The 21,278-nt window shown below is 38.8% G+C and overlaps 1 protein-coding gene across 2 annotated transcripts; it reads left to right on the top strand.

The window, feature by feature from the left end:
- The first annotated feature begins 1,025 nt into the window (after positions 1 to 1,025).
- On the top strand, positions 1,026 to 20,965 carry lifra (LIF receptor subunit alpha a). Of its 2 annotated transcripts, none has more exons than XM_068310984.1 (18): positions 1,026 to 1,142; positions 7,666 to 7,853; positions 7,941 to 8,077; positions 8,490 to 8,643; positions 8,866 to 9,141; positions 9,489 to 9,615; positions 11,915 to 12,051; positions 12,199 to 12,341; positions 12,589 to 12,742; positions 12,870 to 12,934; positions 13,140 to 13,374; positions 14,537 to 14,707; positions 14,958 to 15,059; positions 15,190 to 15,336; positions 15,471 to 15,608; positions 17,044 to 17,137; positions 17,251 to 17,317; positions 17,465 to 20,965. In XM_068310984.1, exons 1-18 carry the CDS (start codon positions 1,042 to 1,044, stop codon positions 18,152 to 18,154), a joined length of 3,126 nt encoding a protein of 1,041 aa, XP_068167085.1. In that variant the 5' UTR covers positions 1,026 to 1,041; the 3' UTR covers positions 18,155 to 20,965. The 2 variants fall into 2 exon arrangements, with proteins under 2 accessions (XP_068167085.1, XP_068167086.1); XM_068310985.1 differs by having other exon boundaries at positions 1,041 to 1,142; positions 7,695 to 7,853.
- Positions 20,966 to 21,278: the final 313 nt, after the last annotated feature.

Raw genomic sequence — 21,278 nt, 5'->3', positions numbered from 1 at the left:
TGGACAATGAAGCACTCCTTCACTGATTGAAGCAGGATCTGACTGACCAAGGTTGTTATTTGGTTGTGGTTCCTCAGATTCACTATCCCACTTTTTAACATCTTCAAATGTGTTACTGTATTTCATGAGCCCTTTTATTTTATTCACAGCAATTTTGAATTTTATTTGCCCAAGCCTTGACTGCGAGTTTAGTTCCCCTTTTCCCACACCCCATTTCAACACCGGCATTTGTTTTTTTTTCAGTACAGTATATTGTTTTTGCATATAAACCACATCCACAGAAGACAATGAAATTCATCCAGTCATCATCATCAAAACAGCAACATCAGAGTGACAGAGCGGAGATTCACACATTCATTGTATGTAGATAAATTCGGCACCACAATGAATGATGATGGCGCTGGTGCGCCGAAGGATTCCGATGGCGGTCGTTGTTAACCCCGGCAACGACCAATCTGGTATGGAAGTCATAGATTTGAATGGCATGTTTGATTTGGCAAAAGTATTACATCGGATGCCCTTCCTAACACAGCCCTCTGTATTTATCCGGGCTTAGGACCGGCAAATAAGATATTAGCTTGTACCCTCTTGCGGCTACATTAAATACTTGCATATACTGTATGTTTGTGTTTGAAGTTGAAAATTATCGTTTAACGGGGAGTAATGTAAATCTGCTATAATTGAGCAACTTGAGTAGGATTTTTATTAATTTTTAAAAAATGAGAAGAGTATGACTTCTATATCATAAAAAACGTTTCATTTGCCAAACTGCATTGAGACCTTTTTTTTTAAATCTTACTTTTTCATAAATAATCTGGTACTGGAGTGATTAAAATCGTCTTGATCGAGGACAGGGTACTCTGGACAGAACCGTAGTGGTGACCCACGCTGGTCGATTATTCGTGTAGCTGTTACTGCAGCACGACAACGCCCTCCTCTGTCCCGGACCCAATAGTCGAATCCCATTGGTCCGTCCAGACGTCAATCGAATAGCCAGGTCCTCTGTTTTCCAGTAATCCCAACCTATTTTGATCCACTGGAATGGTCCAAGAAGTGCGCACGGGGCGGTGTAGAAAAGAAAAACTGGATTACTGGATATTAAACAGAAATTACAGCGAAGAGGATTTCTATTTCTATCAGAGGTAATTTTGTACGTGAAGTCGAGACAACGTTTAGCGTTAGTTCGGAGGTATGGTCTGTAGCTCGCAGTGGGTTTCCAAATCCCTGTGGCCTGGATGCGTGGAGTGTTGTGGGGTTTTGGTAGCTAGCTGAATTTTAAATAATTTTCAGTTCGGTACTTTCCAAAAAACACGGTCTCACGCGATAAATCGCTGTTAGTAATGACAGCTAAATTAGAATTATAAAGTGTAGTCCATCACTACCTGTCCGCTGTTCATTAAATTACTGTCCTTGTGACGATATGGGTTAGCGTTATCCATTAATTGCTAATGCCTGTGACGTCAGCTGTCCTTGGAAAGTCTGCGTTATTGGTAAAATAAAAATAACCATTAAACACGAACAGGATTACCATCTCACTTGGATTTAAAACACAATGTTGAGTTTCGCAGTAGAGTATGTTTTATTCCAGGGGCGTTTCTAGACACACAGGTCTCCCGGGGCTCAGACACCCTTCAGTCATGTCACTTGTTTATTTGTTGAATGTATGCTTTCTGTATGAAATATGAACACAGAGGATCTACTGAAGTAAGACTTATGATTCTGAGCTTTACTTCAAACAAACTGTCTTATGAACCCTCTTTTTTTAATGCAGTCTTTAATTAAAAACAAAAGTTTGAGTCAAATTATGAAACTATCTCTGTATTTCACAATAATTATTATTATTCACCCAATGTATCCCGATTGACTCAATAAATGCTTTTTATATGTAAAAAGTTAGCATCTACTTAAGTGTCACTCAAAATGGTGTTTGTAAGTCATGTAACGACGCCTCTTGCATGTTTGATTACTGCAAATGTGAGATCTGTCATTTTAAAATTTAAGAAGTTGTATCAAAATAAAAATCTTGACCGGCAGGTATTCTTCTATAGGTAATACAGTGATACGATCGGCATCTACACAGAGGAGACATTGTTGATATTTCCATACATTTCCATAGATTTGTATTGCAGTACTATTAGAATTTAGATCACTGCACCTTCTTGTAGCTGGCAGGACAATAGCGACAATGTTCAGATGTTTTCTATATTACCAGTCACTTCACCATTTATGTGCTGACTACAGTCATCTGGGTGGACTGGCATGGAAGTGACCCCCATACCTAATTTTTTAAAAGATATTCAGTAATTTAGAAGAAAGCCTCTTAAAGCATTTCTACTGTTTTTGTATTTTTGATGTTGTGTTTTTTTTTACCCATGTCCTTCTTCTGATGAAAGCAAGATTTGCTTTCATGGGGAAAAGGAAGGAAGGAAATTGCATTTGGTTGAAGACCAAAATGTGCACACAGAGGACTGAATGTCCCCTATTGAATGAGGTCAGAGAACCAACATTCCACATAGACACTCATCTTCTAACCGTGTGTTTGTTTTATATTTTACTTGTTCCTTCACCAGCATCCGGTCCCTTTGCCACTTAAAGGTCAAACATAATTAGCAGGAACTTGAGCTCATGTTTCTAAAACGACGCCACTTATTCATTGTAGCAGAGTCACTGTATGCTTATTCCTTTGGTGGTCATCATATAACAGTTTAATGACAGCATTGTTGACAGCAGGGCGAGAACAGGCGCACTACAGTTGAGCCAGATTTTGTTTTAGCTGCCATCCCACACACTTTTGGTGCAGACAGCACATTGAAAGTTTGGTTCATTCTTTTTGTATGTGGTTTGCTTTATGGAAAACACTGCATTATTGTTTTTGTTTCATCTGGTTTGATGGCAATTTAACATTTCAGAGATTTTTTTTTTTGTGACTCAATTATTACTTTCTAATTTGTGGGTTGTTGTTTTGGCTCAGATTCATTTTATTTTTTCCTGGTTCTGGTTCTGACTAGGATAACTTTCCACTTGAAACTAGAAAAACTAGAACTACAACATCGATGAAGCTGAAGCAAGTGTTGACAATTAATGTATTAAACAGTACTTTGATAGTTATGTGAAGATGTAGTCTATGAAGTGCTTCTCAACCACACACTCTTAGCAAATGCGTTTTGCAGATTGGTTGAACAGTCAGCGTTATTAATATTAATAGAATGTAGAGTTGTGTCAGGCCTTTGCAGTATTGACATTTATGTGCACTGAGAACACTCCATTGCTGTGGGACATATCACATCACACATAGCTTTTTGTGTCTCTGGAAGTTAAAACGATCAAAACATGTGTGTGTTCCAGGATCTTTGTTTTCCAGTCTTTTTGGGTTTAGTCGTTTAATTGTTGTCTTTTTTAACCTGGGCTTGGTATTCTTGAACTAAGTTTTCCCTTTTGCAAGGGACAATTGAGGCCATTTGAGGGAATTCTCAGAAACGATTGCATCACAGGATTGCTCTGTATAATTTGTGTGTGACTTTTTCAGACAGTTTCCATGGGCTACACCAACAGGCTGCCTTTGCAGCTGAAGAATCAAACAAAAAAGTATTGAAGTCCAGTGCAGAGAGGCAGATCACCTAAAGTCAGGCTTGGCTTTTCAGGGAACAACTGTGTCCTTGTGGGTTTTATTGTTTGTGGACGTTTTGATTAATGCTACAAAGACAACAAGCAGAACCAAGTACAGAAGTATTGATTTTTTGTGCCTGTGTGCATTTGTGGCTATCAGTTTCTTGGTTAGATTTCCCAGAATCTATGGCTGTGTTTTTCCCGCTTCCCAATCATACACTCTTTACTAGCTATACAACATGACATTTGAAACCTCGAAATCTTAACGGCACACAGCTGTATTTACTAACACCATTCCTAAGAATTTCATCTGGAGATGATGTTTGTTAAGAGAGTAACACACTTAAAGCTTTGTTCCAAATCCGAGACAAAGGTGGAACTCAGCAGTACAAAAATATACGTTAAGTCTTGACAACCAAGCTCAAATCAAGAAGTTAAACTAGGAGTAGTGATTTTTAAGTCTTTTATCCCCCTCAGAATAACTGTGTTTGTATTGCACACATTTGTAATACTCCTCTTTCTGCACGTAAAGCTTCTCAGTAGTCCACCCAGAATATTTTTTCTGAACTACATATATCTTTATTCTGTGTTTTTGTTCTGCAGACATCTTCTTGTTGTTATAATGGCAGACTTTCCTTGTGTTTGCATCCTGTCTTTTACCAGAAGCCTAGATAAAAATGATGCTTACTAGCCTGTGATTTGGAAACTTAAGGTATGCACTCAGATAAGGAGGCTAAAAAACGTTTTGTACTTTCCAGTGATGTAGGGTTTAATTTCCATGGAATCTATGTGTCATCCAGCGAGTCAGTTTATCAAACTCTGATGAAAGAAAGATTCAGTAAGAGACATATTTTTAAAGTAAATGTAATGCAAACAATGATATTCAGAAATGTTAGCACAAGTCACATATTGCTACAAATAAAGTATTTGTCCTTGGGACATTTAACGAAAACACAGTTTTTTCCTACCCCAAACCAAAAGGGCTTGTGTTGCCTAGATACCGGCAGACTGGGATCTGATCAGCCATCCCAACCAAACCTGCACCTCCATTATAACCTTGTGTATTATTAAGCTGTTAGCATCTGATTTTGTGCCAATTATTTCGAAACAAAAACAAATTATTATCCACTATTATCATGACAACAGAAAGCAGACTTGCAAGACCAAGATAATTGTTTATTATTACATTTCCAGAGATGGATATTGGCCTGTTTTTTTCGTTTTTTTAATACATCTCAAACACTTGAGTCATCAATCTTTACAGAAACAGATGCAAAGAGAACGTCTCTCGTGTTTCAAGAGGTATGCAATTGCCACAGTAAAAATACGATGACCTTGAAAGCTCCATTAATAAAGCAGGGAGGCTGAGGCTCCTCAGGCCTGTTCAAACCTGTCCTAAGGGGAACAAGTTCAGCAGCACAGCAGTATTTTGGTGACACACTAACAGACACCAGATTATTACACGCACAAATGTGTGTACATATTTACTCATGAAAAAGAAGAATGAGCATAATAAAGAACTTTTATTGCAATCTTTTTTATGTTCCAATAAGGTGTGGATGTATTTTGGAGAGAGTAGCAAAGCCATAAAATACGGTTTCTTGTCACATCTTTCTCTCTCTGTGTGCCAGTCGGATAAAAAATCTTTTCCATTAATATTTGCTTTCCTAATTCTTTATTACCTTTAAATTGTAATTCTATTGCCCCGTTATTTTGTTGCCACTACTTAACTACTAATCACCAGTTAGGAGACAGTAAATATTTCACCACATTTGGCTCAAATTAATGATTAAATATTTTAAATCCTTTGGTTTGTAAAAAGCCAGAAAGAAATGACAATGCTTCTCCCAGGGGAGTGTCCTGTTTTGTTTGTTTGTCAAACCAGCTAAACAGTTGAGCCAAAACAGTCGACCCTTTAGAGTTGTAGTCTGTGCTGCATACGTCATTCTCTGTCCAAAAATCCATTTAGCAGGTAAAATATTGAAGAAATCTGAGGAAGAGTATGGATTTCTTTAACAAGGTGGATGAAGGTGACCAACAGAGTCAGAAATATACAACAGTGTGGCCCATCTGTTGTTGTTTTTTTAATAACATTGTCAGAACTACAAGGATAAATCTAGGTGATGTCACCAGACAGTCACCACATGTGCTTGGTAATAATGTGATGGTTTTCATAAATATACGAGTAAAGTCTTGCATGGAATATAGGCAGTGAGTTTAAGTGTTTTACCGGCTTATTCAGTAATACTCTGTAAGTTGTGCATAAATGCTTACTTGAAACATTTGACTGTGTAAAGTTGACTGACAGAACACTGAAACTGAAATGATACTGAAAGGAGCAGCCAAATAGGTTTCACGTTTATGTGCCATGGAACGACACAGGATGGGGGCTCATTCAAGGGAGTCAACCAGACTTGAAAGATCTAGTTTTCTACTAGTGTAAGCATTTCCAACGCACCAGAGCGCCATGACGTCATAATCACCTTGAACCGCTTCAAGCTTAAATTAAATAATAACTGGATTCTAATCAGTATAGAGTATGTTGCAGTCTGTTTCTAGATAATACATTTTAACTTGTTTTAGAGTGAATCCCGCCTTATTGTTTCCAAGTGCTGATGAGCCCTGATGTTATTTCAGGAAAGTTTGAATTTTGAAATAGCGAATGGGTATTGAGCTAAAGATCACACTTAGCTGGATGACCTCACTTTGCAGCAAACCAAACCATTACATGCCACAACTTGTGAATTTCACCCAATAAAATACAGCTGTCACACAAATCTAGAAGAAAGTCCACTTTAGTGTCCCACAACGGGGAAACTATCTTTCTCACTCCACACTGCATGCAGTTAAATATGTGTCAGATCATTCACATACATACCGGTAGTTGTATACAGGCCCCTGAAACAACACAGTAGGGGCCTGTAGGGGGAGGCAGAGTGAAAAATTCTCGAAGTGGGAAAGCTTTGAAGTTTTGTGAAAGAAAAACAACGTAAACACAAATGGCAGAAGCAATTACTGATGGCCACAACGTCAACAAATGTGAGCGCAATGAGAGCGCCATACTTGGTGGCTAATCATATTGCTAAGGGCAAAGAAACCTTTAACTGTTGTTGAAGAATTGATGCTGCCTGCCGCTAAGGACATTTGCCTTCTAATTTCTTCTAATTGAACAGTAATTTTCATTGTTATAAATAATTGATTGAGTATTTCTTTGTAAGAGGGTGAAAAAGTCAGTATTTCTCCTACGTTGGATGTACTGACTGTAAGTCGCTGTATTTAAAAATAAAACATCATCAGCGCAGTCGCTTGTATCGAGTTTTTTTTTAAATAATTATTTCTTATTAGAAAGGATTTTTGTTCTAAAATGAATATTGATGTCTGCATTTGACATAAGATCACTGCAGTGTTTGTAAAAAAGCCACAGAACCCATAAATTATGAAAAAAAAAATCAGCCAGTAGACATGAATACCTGTACATAATTAATTTTATATAAGTTACGTAATCAATGATTAAGTATGAAAAGAAATGCAAAGGTCACGAGCACATGTGGTCTACGTCTTAAGAGATTGTCTCAGCTGATGTTTTAAACATCTGCCAACTAGCGATGGTGTCCAGAAGCACGGCTTGTAATTCAGATTTTTGCTCGTACATTGAACAAAAACATGGACAAAGCGATGGCTCATATCTCAAAAAACTCATGTTGAGCGGCTCGTATCTCAAGGTACTACTGTATTGATTTATAAAATATATGAGCCCTTCTACAACTATTTAACATGAGCATAAACAAGCTTTCCAGTTTCTGGGTCGTTTGTTACACATTTCTACCCGCTTAGTTAAAAGTAAGTTATTGATGACGTTTGGAATGCATATTAAACAAAAATGTTGACATGACTCCAACATTACAGTTTTACAATGGCTGCCACCAACTTGACATCTTCGTTGTATAAACCACTAGCCTTTTCCTCACCTTAAATTTGGTTTATTTTGATGTTAGTCTTTATTCTGCTTGATTGTTAGCAGATGCCTTATGTCTCTTTTCTGCTGTGTTTTCCCAAAAGGCATCTTCTTCCTGTGTCTTTGCTCTCAGGATGTCTGGCATTTTGTCACTGTAGTGGAAAGGAAAGCCCCCTTAGGACCTGCAGACAGGGACCTGGCCAGTCCATCATGCCTCCCTCAAAGCTTAACTGCCATGTCTGGCTCATCTGTGTTCTCCTGAGCCTCTTGGATGAACACGTTCATGCCGAAGGTAGTGATTACTAAACAGCATTTGGGGGGAAATTGTCATCATAACCTCATCAAACATTAAACCAGCATTTGTTTATTTTTTGTCCAGCACTTACGATGCCCCAGCAGGTGAGCCTCTCACCCGTCATGTTCACGCAGCAACTGTCCATCTCCTGGCTGGGAGGAGCAGCCACAACATTCGACCTCATGATTCAAAGAACTGAATTCAATGAAACCATCTTCTACGTAAGTGTGTTTCTCTTCACAGTAACCAGTTCCTATGTTTGCAGCATTGTGCAGTTATTATATGTCCTAATGCAGAACTCTAATACACACTTTTTAATGTATGTTATCAAATGTTGAAAAGAGATACGAGATGTTTTCCAGTTTTGATGGTTCCCTCAACGTTTTGAACAATTGTGAGGGTAAAATGGAAACTTGTCACTGTATTATTATAAATAAATCATCAGTGGATGATGTTGTTTATTGTATTGATCACTGTACAGCCATACTGAAAACTCTGATGAGCTCATATTTGCTGATACTTCAGCTCTAAAAGGCGATTTAAATTCATGTTTGTTACAAGTTATACAAATGATATAATTATAATTCAATAAGTCACATAACCTTATTTCTGTGTTTTCTCTGTGGCATGTAGGAGACAATATCTGTGATGGTAAATCAGGAAAGCAGTCAGCATCAGTGGAACTGGACCTCAGTCGAACCTCTGGAGTGTACTTCGCTGTCCGTCCGAATTCGCTCACGAGATGGTCAGATGACAAGTGAATGGAGCAACACTCAAATACTTCAAGGTTAGAGGGACAGCATTTACACCATTGCATTATCTTTTAGAGGGCCCCTGTACTTAGAGAAACACAAAGACTGGTTTCTTTTTTTTTTAATCTAAGGGGAAGGCAATTTTCAATCCTCTCTCAAGCCAAACAAATGACCTTCCCATGTACCATGTTCTCCCTATTTGTCCCCTATTTTCAACATTTCAAACATCATCTTATTCCCTCACTCCTTCTTTTCAGAAAAGGATCTGCCCACCAATAGGAACTTCCAGATGTACCCACAAGACAGAGTTGTACCTGTGGGTGCCAACACCACTTTCTGTTGCATTGTGAAAGAAGGGAAACAGCTTGGTGCTATCCTATCTGACAATACAGTCTTGAACACCACACGACTGAGTAGGCGAAGCTACGCCGCCACGGTGGTTAATCAGAGAGCTTCACGGCCGTCAGGAACAAACATCGTCTGCCTCGATGACCAGAAGACAACGGTGGCTGGAGCAGTTGTGTTTGTTGGATGTAAGACAAAAGTCTGGATGGAACAGAATTGAAGTGTGAATGATTGTCATCACTAAGATAGGTGAAGCTGATTGGTTTGAGTGAGAGATGGAATTAAAGGTGATAGACGGCACCAAATGTGTCAATTTGAAATTCAAATAAATCAGATTTGAAGATGAAATTGAAGACAATTTCATCATTTACAAAACTTTACTTTTAATCAGCTCTATAAAACTGTATTATTTTATTTTATTTATTATTATTATTATTATTATATTATTTATTATTATTATTTATTATTATTTAATTTTGTATGTATATGATAGGACTTTCAAATAAGTGTCTTACTTTTCTATCCCCTTCATCAGATCCACCACTGCCAAGGGATTTTGTGTGTGAGACTCGAGACCTTACCTCAGCTGTGTGCCAGTGGAATATAGGACGGGACACTCACTTGTATGGCAGACGAAGAACACGCTACTTTGTGAACGAGAGGTACCCAATTCACAACCCCAAAAACAATAAATTACTAATACAATCCATGACCTGGGCTGTAACCTGACCTGACACCTTATACTTGTAGTTTCTGCTCGGTAACAGAACTTTATGAAGCCAAGTATTCACACAAGAATGATAGCTCTTCTAAACATCCATGTTGAAGATATGGAAGGCAGTTCGAAATGCAGGAAGGGAATATTTAAATGATTTTTGATGGAGACATCTTTAAGTCACCAGCCGCACCACTTCAGGAGCAGACAAAAGAGACCCAGCATGAGAACAAACTGAGTCGATTTGGACTTTTAAGTTGCTCCTCACTAATTCTGGTCACAGCTTAAATAAAGTGGACAAAATGGGGCTCAGTCCAAACAAGAGAAAAATGGAGACTGTTGTTCACGTCCTTCTACAGAAACGTTTCTCCACCACCACATGTTGAATCAGTCTGATTCACTCAACTGTTGAAACCATGTTCTAGGCAGAGCACAGGAGGGGAGGCGGGTGTTTCCATCAGTGATGCATCGTGCTTAAATGCAGTCAAGTTGATGGACATGGTTTTAATTTGAAGATACCAGTCATGTTTTCATCACTGTCTTGTTGCTGTAGTTACAAATGAAAAATTTGCTTAAATTTTTATATGGATAGATTTGTCTATTGTATTTTTCATGCTATTCAAAATGCAATTACTTTTGTATATATTCAGTGTGTTCAGCATACTGTATATGTAGCTACAAAGTTTTATCTCATGCAACCCTGTGCTAGCAACAACTCTCATTTTCCATGAAGTCTGACAAGAGTTCAATCTGGAGATTAATTTTCTTACAGCTCATTAACTTAACAGTGGTGTAGATTTTACTATTAATGTTAAAAGGACACACGTGCTATAACATGATGTTATAACAAACAAATCCTAACACCATAAAGATTTAGTTTTAACAGATGCATCTTTTCAGCAGTCCTCGTACGCTGATGAAGTGAACACTAGATTTAATCTGAGAGCGCTCACACCACATTAACAAACCAGATCAAACTCCAAGCACAAAACCAGGTTAGCATGGCATGACTGGCATGACTCGGCTCTGCCTGAATGAAGTAGGCAACAGGTGCTGATTTTCATTTTGTGCTGCCTCCTTAATGCTTGATGACTTCAGCACATTGTAGATGTGGTAGAGTCCTCCTTAATAGAAAATTTACAGGGATGTAGTCATCCATTCAGCATTTCTTCCATCCATCCAAGAGACGACCAGAATCGTCCGGTCTACAGCCGCTTCTTCCTCTTTCTGGGTTATGGGTGTGCTGGAGTCTGTCCCAGCTGGCTATGGGCAAGAGGCAGGGTACATACCGGAAGAGTCGCCGGCACAGCACGTAACAACATGAAAGACAAACAACCACTCACACCTTCGGGCAATTTAGAACTGGTCATTTCAACTGAGGTGCATATTTTTGGAGACGGGGGGAAGCCAGAAAACCAACGCAGACACAGAGAGAACATACAAACTCCACCCAGAAAGAACTCAAACCCAGAACTTTCTTGCTGTGAGGTGACATCGCTACCCACTGCACCCATTCAACCTCCTCAGCTTTGTATTTTCTTGGGTTTAGCTTTAAGCCGTAACTGCTACCTTCATCAAACCTGACAAATATAGTGATACAAGTGGTCTTACCTTTTCACATTTTAGTTAGATTTTTGTTTTTCCATGAAATATAATCTTTAAGATGTTGTTTTTATTCGAAGCATATCTGGAAAACTAAATGTCCTCATTTGACTGAATGTAATACATGTATCAGCCGGTTTATGTAGTTGCTCCTTTTGGTCTTTGGAATTTTATGTTCCTCTTGTTCTGGATGTTTCTGATGGGTGGTCATCTTCTCCATAGCATGTATCCAAACTGTGTACATGTTCTCTAGACCCTCCAGGCTCATCAAAGGGAAGGAAGAGATGAGTTCTACTGGTCCATTTGCTTGTTATTGTATATGCTCCATTATGTGCCACCTACAGTTTTCAATCTAGAAAAATCCACCAGAGAGGATGACAAGAAGCATAAAGCACTTAGTCTAAGTAACCACTTGCTGCTTCTGTTTGTTGGTTTAACACTGAGAGTGGATTGGCTGTTGTCCAGAGCTTTTACAGTAATTGTCTGATGATCAGAAGACAAGTTACATAATGAGTGATTGGAGCTTTATTTGCATCTGTTGGTTAGACTGGACATCTGAAACCACTCTGTTTTATTGTTCTGATATTCACTAATATTCATAAAACATTGCCTTTTCTTTTTCTTATTTTTTCAATTTATTTCAGGAAATGTAGTGAAGGTGTGCAAACTGACGCAGAGAAAGTTTGCAATATGGGCCAGTGGGATGGTAACTGGACTCTGGTGGCTGAAAATCGTCTTGGCCGGTACAGCCTCACTGACTTTGCTGAACTCAGTCACAGAGGTGGGTGCATCATCCTTACATAAAAACAGTTAATGGATACACTTTATTGATCATTGTTGATGTTGAAACATGTTGAAACATGGTTATGAAGTACATCCATTCTCTCTCTCTCTCTCTCTGTCTCTCTCGCTCTCTCTCATATATCAGTGTATCCCGTAGCACCCAAAAGACTAACATTAGTGGTCCACGCCTGGAATGCCACCATATTGTGGCAGTGGGAACACGGGAGTTATTTGGCCCTGGCTCTTGTCTGCCAGGCAGAGCTTACATCCCATGAGTACAAAAGAACGGTGAGTTTGAGCGTGTGTCTATGTGTGTGCGTGCGTGCATGCTAGAGGGGAATACCCTTTCTCTGCTGGTCTGTCTCTAGAGCTTACTTCTCCATCTTCCTTTTGTTTATGTGTTGTACATTTTTTTACAATTTATTAAGGGCTTACCACATTAACTGCATGTTTGTTTCTTCTTGCTGTCTTTATTTTTGTAATCGCTCATTATCACTGTGCCAAACAATAATCAAATCACATTTTTTTGGTCCAGAGTAACTTCTCAGGTGTGGGTCTACAGTCAGTGGTTCTGTCAGACCTGCGTCCTTATGAGAATTACAGTGTCAGAGTTCGCTGCTGTGCCCAGCACAACTTCTGGAAGTGGGGAGAGTGGAGTCAAACTCTTTCCATGAGATCCAGCTCAACTGGTTAGTATTTTATATCATTTTTATTTGAACAGAAATCCAAGTGGGAAGGACTGGACTAATGGCAAACATATTCACTGATTAATGTTTCAGTAGTAGAAATGTGCACCATTTTCATCTTTTCTCTCAGTTCCAGATGCTCCTGATGTTTGGGTGTGGATGAACAGAGACAACACTGGGCAGATCCTTTGGAAGGTACATTTTTTTGTCTTCAGACTATATTAGTTTAGATTTTAATACCAGATTTATAAATGACAAGTTTCAATTTTTTGCTGTAGGGAGTGCAGATAGATTTACAGCATGTTTAGATTTGTCAAAATCAGTAGACACGTGTGCTTTCTGGTTATCTTAGTTTTTGTCCCACCCCCCCTTCTTTCCTTTTCACATGATTGTCCTCCAGCCTCTGACTCGCAGACAGATCCATGGTCGCCTCATGGGTTATGAAGTTACTTTCTGGAGCCCTGGAGAAAATGTGCAGCACACAGAAATTGTTTCATCAAATACTTCTGCTGCTCCAATCAACCTCACACAGATCGCTACTTTTGGTGTTGATGAAGTCATAGCAACTGTTATTGCCAAAAATGATGCTGGGGTATCTCAGTCTGCAAGTATACGTCTGCCTCTACATTTGACAGGTATGCAGCATGAATCACCACACCTGACTGTACGTGGACATAAATTGCATTAGGAAATGTGAGAAGAATAATTTAGAAAATTTATGATATCTATGAGAGACTAATATCTACTGCGGGAGAGTTACTGTGTGAGAGTGCGTTGATTTAAAAACAAACAAACTGTAGAGCTCATTGGGTGGCTCATGGGCGGCAGGGTGGTGCAGTGGATAGCGCTGTTGCCTCACAGCTTTAAAGTAGTGAGTTTGATTCCTTTCTGTGTGGAGTTAGTATGTTCTCCCCGTGTCTGTATGGGTTCTCTCCGGGTTCTCTAGGTTCTTCCCACCTCAGAGAATTTGCAGCTTAGGTGAATTGGTCACACTAAATTGTATGTAGATGTGAGTGTTCACTTGTGTGTTTGCTTCTCTTTTGTGTGGCCCCGCAATGAGCTAGCATCTTGTCCGGGGTGGGGCGGATGGATGGATGGACGGACTAACAGATGGGTGGATGGATGGACGGATGATCTCATTCCCTACTCGCAGTCCTAAACTCTTGGCATTCCTCTTCTCTCTCTTCCTACAAACACTTTTCTCCTCTCCTTCTTCAAAAAACAGTAGTCCAATTTCCACTGGCACCCTGTAGGTGAACAGCACCGATGGCGGTCGTTGTTAACCCGGGCCTCGACCAATCTGACATGGAAGACATAGATTTGATGTGCATGTTTGATTTGGCAAAAGTGTTACATTGGATGCCCTTCCTGACACAACCCACTATATTTATCTGGGCTTGGGACCGGCACAATAAGACACTGGTTTGTGCCCATTTGCGGCTACATTGGATAAGAGTATGAACATCTGTCAAAATTCAATGGATGAACTGGTTGAAAACATTTAATGTCTGAGTTTGTTGACAACATATTGGAACGAGAGAGGTGTTTGCTCATTCTGGGAGACTGGAATTTCACAAGCCTATTGGCTTCTACCTGTCAGCCCTTTTTTTTTCAGATGTTGTTGATGTTGTAATGTTGATGTGATGAAGGTGTGAAGTCTGTTATATTAACATGTCCAAAAAAAAAAAACCTAAAAAAAAAAAAGACATTACTTCAGTAAAAAGAGACAGACATGTAAAATTAAAAGAGAATATGAAGTTGTACGGTTTCTACATTAATGTGGTTTCTTCTATCCAGATGTGGAGCCTCCTGCTGTGTCTCGTCTGACTTCCCCTCTGCACTGGCAGAGCCGTGCTAATGCCACCTGTGGTTATGTGGTGGAATGGCATGACGCCTCCTGCATGTGGGACTGTCCTGTGGACTGGATCAAAGTGGCTCCAGGAAGCAATAATGTTTCCATTGAGTCAGGTAAGCCAGGTTTGAAAAGAAATCACCTTAATTTGTGAAAATAAAGAACGTGCATATATCAAATGCAATTATAGTCAAGACAAGCTTAAAACTGCAGTATCTTTGCCCCCTGTTGTTTTTGGCTATTGACTCTGTAATTGTTTCCTTCTCGTCAAACATAAATGAAAGTTTTCTGTGTATATAAATAAAAAACACTAAAAATTGATATTGCATGGTATAATATACCTCTTGCTTTTTTCTTTTCCATCAGTCAACTTCCAGCAGGGTGTGAGGTACAACTTTTCTCTCTATAGCTGCTCATCAGAGGCTCTAGAGCTGCTACAGCGTTGGCAGGGATACATGCTTGAGCTGGGTGAGGATGGCACTTGTCTCAGTCTTTAAAATTTTTGATCTATTCATTTGATTTTAATCGCTGAATCTCATTCTCACTCTGTCAACCCTACTCTTCTGTCATTCTCTTCCTTTACTTGTGGTGTTCATAGTCCCCTCCAGTCCTGTCCCTGTGAGAGCAGAGCAGAAGGACTCTGACATTGTCCTCACATGGGGAGAGATCCCGCTGGTCAACAGAAGAGGCATCATCTTAGGCTACAACATTTACACCTCTAATGGCTCCCAGCTCACACTTTTAGGTAAATGTTAGGAATGTGTCCAATTACAGTCAATATATTACATTAAGCATGTTGTGGAACATGTGTTTGTATCCTACCAGACTCCTCATTGTTGCATCTCTTTCTTTCCCTTCTTTACTCTCTCTTTTGAGCAGCCAATCTTTCAGACCCAGAAACCAGAAACTACAAAGTAAAAGGTTTCCCGAAGGGCATCTATAAATTTACTATCAAGGCCTACACCTCAGCAGGCGAGGACACAGGTGCAACTGCATCCATAGTTCTGGGGTCATACGGTATGCAAATTATGTTACATAATTCTATGATTTATTATTATTTGAGGCAACTGATGAGGCTCCTTGCTTGCTTTATTTTTGAGTTTTCACTGTGATTTATACTCAAAAGTAATTGAAAAAATCTTAGTTGTGTTTAGGATTATATTCCAATTACCGAGTACCTGTGAAGCTGTTACTGTAGTTCAGTTCTAAGAGAACTGATTAGCGAACAGTCGCTACACTGAAACCATTGTACATGTTTTTTTTATTTTTGTAACCATACCAGTTTTATTGGTGTGGCTTTGAGCTAACATTCATAAAAACAATGCTTCATTCATCATCTTCATTCATGAATGAAGCATTGTTTTTGTGGAGACGGCAATGCTTATTTTAAAAAAAATTTTTACTTGTATTTTTTTCTGCCTTTTCTCTTGTATTTCCAAGGTAATAAGCTAATGACCAGCAGTCCCCAACCTTTTATGTGCCACGGAGTGGTTTCATCTTAGACAACATTTTCACTGACCAGCCTTCATAATTGTTAATGATTCCAGGACGGCTGTAGTCTAATAATAAATCACCTCAGTGGTCTTATGTCGAAAAAGGACATCAACAGACAATAAACAACCTTTTATTCATAAACTAATAATAAACATCTCTCTAAATGAAATTATTTATTTTAGAATAAAAATCCTTTTTAATAAGAAATAATTATGATTAAAAAAAACTTGATTGAAGTGACTGTGCTGATGAGGTTTATTTTGAAATATAGGGACTTACAATCACTGCATTCAACGTAGGAGAAATACTGATCATTTCCATATAAAAGGGGGAACAAGTCAATCAAACAACAATAATAATAACAATGACAATCAGAAGGAGCCCTGAGCTCGTTTCTCTGTAACGAGCCGGTCCCATCTAGGGGTAACGGGAGACAATGACACCCGAAGTGTGTTCCGGACGTCCAGTCTACTTTGCAGTTTGGCAGAAAATCCCGCTTAACAGAAACAGGAGGTTGGAAATGGAAGCAGGGTTTTCAATGTTTTTTGGGACATCTCAGGTTATTCTGCCTTGATTTTATTCCAGAGCACTGGCGCAGTTCTGGGCGCTTAATTTTGGGGTAACGGCTGGTAACCTGTCATGTGACCGAGACCTGTCAAGAGATACAGACGCTTGCATTCATCTGTGCATCATTCCACACGGAAGTCACTTTTCAAAATACAACACCTTTAGACTGATAATAAAAAAAATTCAAATTTCTGTGCCGCCTGGTACCTAATGGCCCGGAACTGGGTTGCGACACGGTGGTTTGGGACCACTCCTATAAAGTATAGCTTGTTAAGAACATATACACTTGTCTTTCCTTGCGACAGCAACAAGAAGTCTGCACTGGGCAGCACTGTTTATGTTCTGTGTGGGACAGAATCCATGATAATATCTCCAATGTTTCTTTAATCAGGTGATTGGATGATCCTGGAAATCTTGGCAGCTCTGGGAATCATGACACTATTTCTTGTCATCGCCGCCTTCATTTGCTACAAGAAATGGAACTGGTGAGACTGTTAGGCTGCTATCCAGTGACTCTGCCTCTGTGCTTTCCATCATTTGAATTTATTTTGGTTTTTGATAATTATACATCTCATAAGATATTTTGCTTTGTCACCAGGGTGAAAAAGGCCTTCTATCCAGATATACCTGAGCCCAAGGTGCCTGGTGATTGGTCAAGGACTCAGGTAATCAGTCTAATTAAACCAGATCCTCACAAATAAAGTCATAATGTGCTACGTCTTTCTATTTAACAAACTATTGACCTTTTCCTATTCTTTCCATCCTTGATCAGGAGTTTGCACTGAACTGTTTTATTGTTCTGTGTCTTCCAGGGCCCTTTGGATGTCAAGCCGTCTCCACACAGTATGGTCCATATTATAGAAAAGCCTGAGTTTGATTCAAGTAAAGAAATGCTTGTGGTTATTCCGGAAGAAGAGGAGGATGAAGAAGAGCAGAGGGTAGGAGATGAGCCAGTAGACACAGATGAGCCAACGTCATTGCGCTACTATAACCAGGTGGTAGATGAGAGGCCCATAAGGCCACGTTTCCCTGACTCCTCTGATTCTTCTGCTTCATCTCTGGACTCTGCATGCACTGACGTGACATACACGGGGATTCAGACCTCAGGGTCTTCTTTGGTCTGGCCTATGGATCCCCAGGGCTCCTCTGAGGGCCAGCAACCACAGGCTGATCTGTGCAACAGCAGCAGTGATGGAGGAGGGGGGTATCGACCCCAAATGCGATACAGAGGCCACAGTGATGACGAAGCTTCACCCGAGCCTTTCCTAGCACCTCAGGTTGCAAATACTGGGGGCTACAAATCCCAGAGTTTGTGGCAGTTTGACTGCCCCAAGGAAGCAGTGGAAAGTGGTAGCTTGGCACCCTCTCTTGGATCACCCACATCAATAGCTTCCACTCAGTTCCTCCTCCCTGATGGAGAAGAACACACAGAGGACAAACGACCGCTGTCCTCATTGACGTCAAACTGGTTCACAAACCTGTTGTCATCTTCAAAACCTTGATATCATTTCTCTCCCAGTACAAAACAGCAGGCCAGGGGGCTCGTGTAAAGCTGTCAGATTCATTAGTTACCAGCGCCTTGCATCATGCAAGTCATGCCTATTTGTTAGCACTACATTCATACAACTTTGAGGTATTTGCACCTACCTTTAAGAAAATAATTTACAGTGAATTTACAGGTATACAAATCTCAAGATCTTCATATTTCAATGTCAGGGCATCAAACTGCAAATGATTTTGATTTTTTTGCACCTCCTGGCAGTCTGGTGTCTGTTGTGTTTTGTAATCAACTTTTTTGCGACTCCCATAATGGGCATTTGTTTTATGACACATCCTTTGTTTCAATAGAAATATGCAGTATTTAGCTTGCATTTTAGATGATTTTATTTTTTTGTGAAGTGTTTTTTTTTTTAACAAAACTACAGAAGAAAACTGAAAATGCGAGCGTTTCAACCCGAACAATTACTGACTAAATGTGGGTGTTTTTGAAAAACTACCAAAGAAGACAAAAATATTCCCTCTCCCTAGAATCCATGTCTTCTGCTGATGAACTGCTATAGAATGATGAAAATGCATTTAGCTAGAAAAGTCCATCCCATCTCTTACCCTGGAGGACTTGATCTATTTTTTCCACATATCCTGTACACTCAGATGTTGAAAGATGCATGAGAACATTAATTGTTTTCCACAGGCATAGGTGTAGGGCTTTCTGTTACAGTCTGTATTTGTGTGGGTCACAAGCTCAGTGGATATACACTAATATAAGCTAGAATATTCATACAAACCTATGTCATTTGATGACTCAACACATTTTTGTGTTACTTTTGAGTATTTTTGTTGTTATTTTGTCTTATGAATCACATTGAGATTACCAGTGTCTGCTTTTCAAAAGTTAATTCACCCTCAAATCAAAAAAGAATGTTTTCCAAATGCCAGTAGTTCTGTTTGTCCACCTCAGTTGTTTTGATGGGACTTGCCAGCTTTTGGTGTTGGAGATGTCTGTCTTCTCTTTGATATACTTGAGATAGACAGCAGGTTGCTTGTGGTACTAAAATGCCAAACAACACAACAGCAGTGTCTCTTATCTGTGTTCACAATGCAGTTATGCAAGATAATCCACCAACTGAGAAGGACACCATTTATGTTTATTTCCTCCTTTTTACGAGCATGAGCCTCTCGTCTTTGAATGGATGCATAATCTCACAACAAGATATGTGGATTATTTTAAGATACAAGGTGCTGATTTCTAGAAAGAGCTTTTCTAGTTATTTTTTTTGGTATCTTGAGCACCACAAAGTTACCAAGTTACACAAAGCGGACACCTGTATAGTCAATAAGTCAGAATGTATATATCTTACACAAAAATAATATTCATGGATAAGTAGTACTACTTATAAGAGGAAAATGCCTTTACAAAATACATTTTTGGTTTTAGGGTGAACAGCTGAGTTTAATGTATTAGGTTTTAGCCTCAACTGGAAGATTGAACTTGAAAATACAATTAACTTTGATGAACAAAGTCAGCACACTGCCTTGCTCCTGAAGGCTATGCATTAAGAAAAATCATACTACAGGAGGGCAGTTGTGAACACTTTTTTTTTAATTTAGTGAACACTACACTAAGATTTTACTGTCATTGAGCATCATGTACAAAGGATATGTTTGATCCTCTTTAGTGTCTACTGACATGTCAAAAATTTTCTCACATTCAAAAAGCCTTAGTCTTAGTCTAAGCCCTCTCAATACATGTGTGTGGAAAGATTTTTTTTTCTTTTTTTTTTTTTTTTTTAACATAGAAATATGAATGATGCATTAATTTGATGTTGATTTGTTGTCTTTTAGAGTTTGTTTATTTTAATAGAGATATATGTTTAAGTCATTACATGTAAAATAGTTTTTGATGAAACTACTACCTGATCTTGTCATTGCAAGTGTTTCCTAAAACCTCCATCAAAATTTGGCAAAAAGGACCAAATTGTGAAAATTTGTTGGAATCTTATAGTTCTATGAATTTAGAAAAAAATACCACCATTTAGACTAGATGGTATGGTTTACAAATTCCATGTTTTCCATACTGAGACTGTCTGGGAGGTACCCTCAGTCTTCCAAGAGCATCGTTATGCAAATGTTCCTCCCGGTGCTCTAATTGAAATCCAATGGAAATCAGTATGTAGTTATTTATGCAGCCAGGCCTTGGCTTTCCTGTGTATCAGCCTGTGTTCCATTATTTCTTAGTGCCTCCAGCCAACAAGCTTTATGTAAAACTACTGTGACATGAGAGATGACTTAGATTAATTGTAACTGACGGCTTCACTGCTTAAGTGATAACGAGCAGCCTTCTTTGACTACTGACAAAAATGTATCAGTTCTTCTACTTTGTCTTGTAAAACTAATTCAGATTTTTGAGTGATACATGAAAAAAACTGGTCAAAGCTACATTTTACAGCAGTCTGAGTAAAGTAAAGTATGAACCAACCCCTCCTCAGTGATAACTTCAGGGCAACAGTAAGGGGTGGGTATAGTTTTGAGTACAGTATTTAAACACGGCTGCAGATCATTTTCCTTTGAAGCCTGCTTATTCAAACAAGCAGACTTTGGAGCCTAACCTATGAACGCTATGTGTTACATGACTTTATGTTGATTTACATCGACAAAGTGGCATGTTTTTTTGCTTTCCTGTTTTTTTTTTTGAAAACTAAATGTAAATAAAACATTTCTTTTTATCTTACTGGAAATAGAGTTCCTATACTATGACAGTTATGCTGACTAACCAACTTTCTTCAGAGAATAAAGGCAAACGATTGTGCTTATGATACTGCATATGTAAAGTCTCATCAATTGTAAAGGCATCAAAATATATCTATTTTGTGTGTTCAAATACTGTACATATAAAATTGTTTTAAATGTGTCTGAAAATTATGTAAACACTAATTTTTTTGTTAAATGTATTGCTTTGTATCATTGTTAAGCTACAATTTTATTGCCTCTAGCCCTAGATATTTTTAATTTGATGCATGCTTTTATTAAACTGGCTCCATATCTATTTTACCCTATAGCTTTAAAACACTAACATTTAATGTTATGCATGATACAGGATTCAAAGTGCTTAGCACAAGGCTATAATTT

The sequence above is a fragment of the Antennarius striatus genome, chromosome 3 (assembly GCF_040054535.1).
Source record: "Antennarius striatus isolate MH-2024 chromosome 3, ASM4005453v1, whole genome shotgun sequence".
Taxonomy (NCBI): domain Eukaryota; kingdom Metazoa; phylum Chordata; class Actinopteri; order Lophiiformes; family Antennariidae; genus Antennarius; species Antennarius striatus.
Note: the sequence above shows the minus strand (reverse complement) of the source record. Positions and strands in the feature narration are given on the sequence as shown.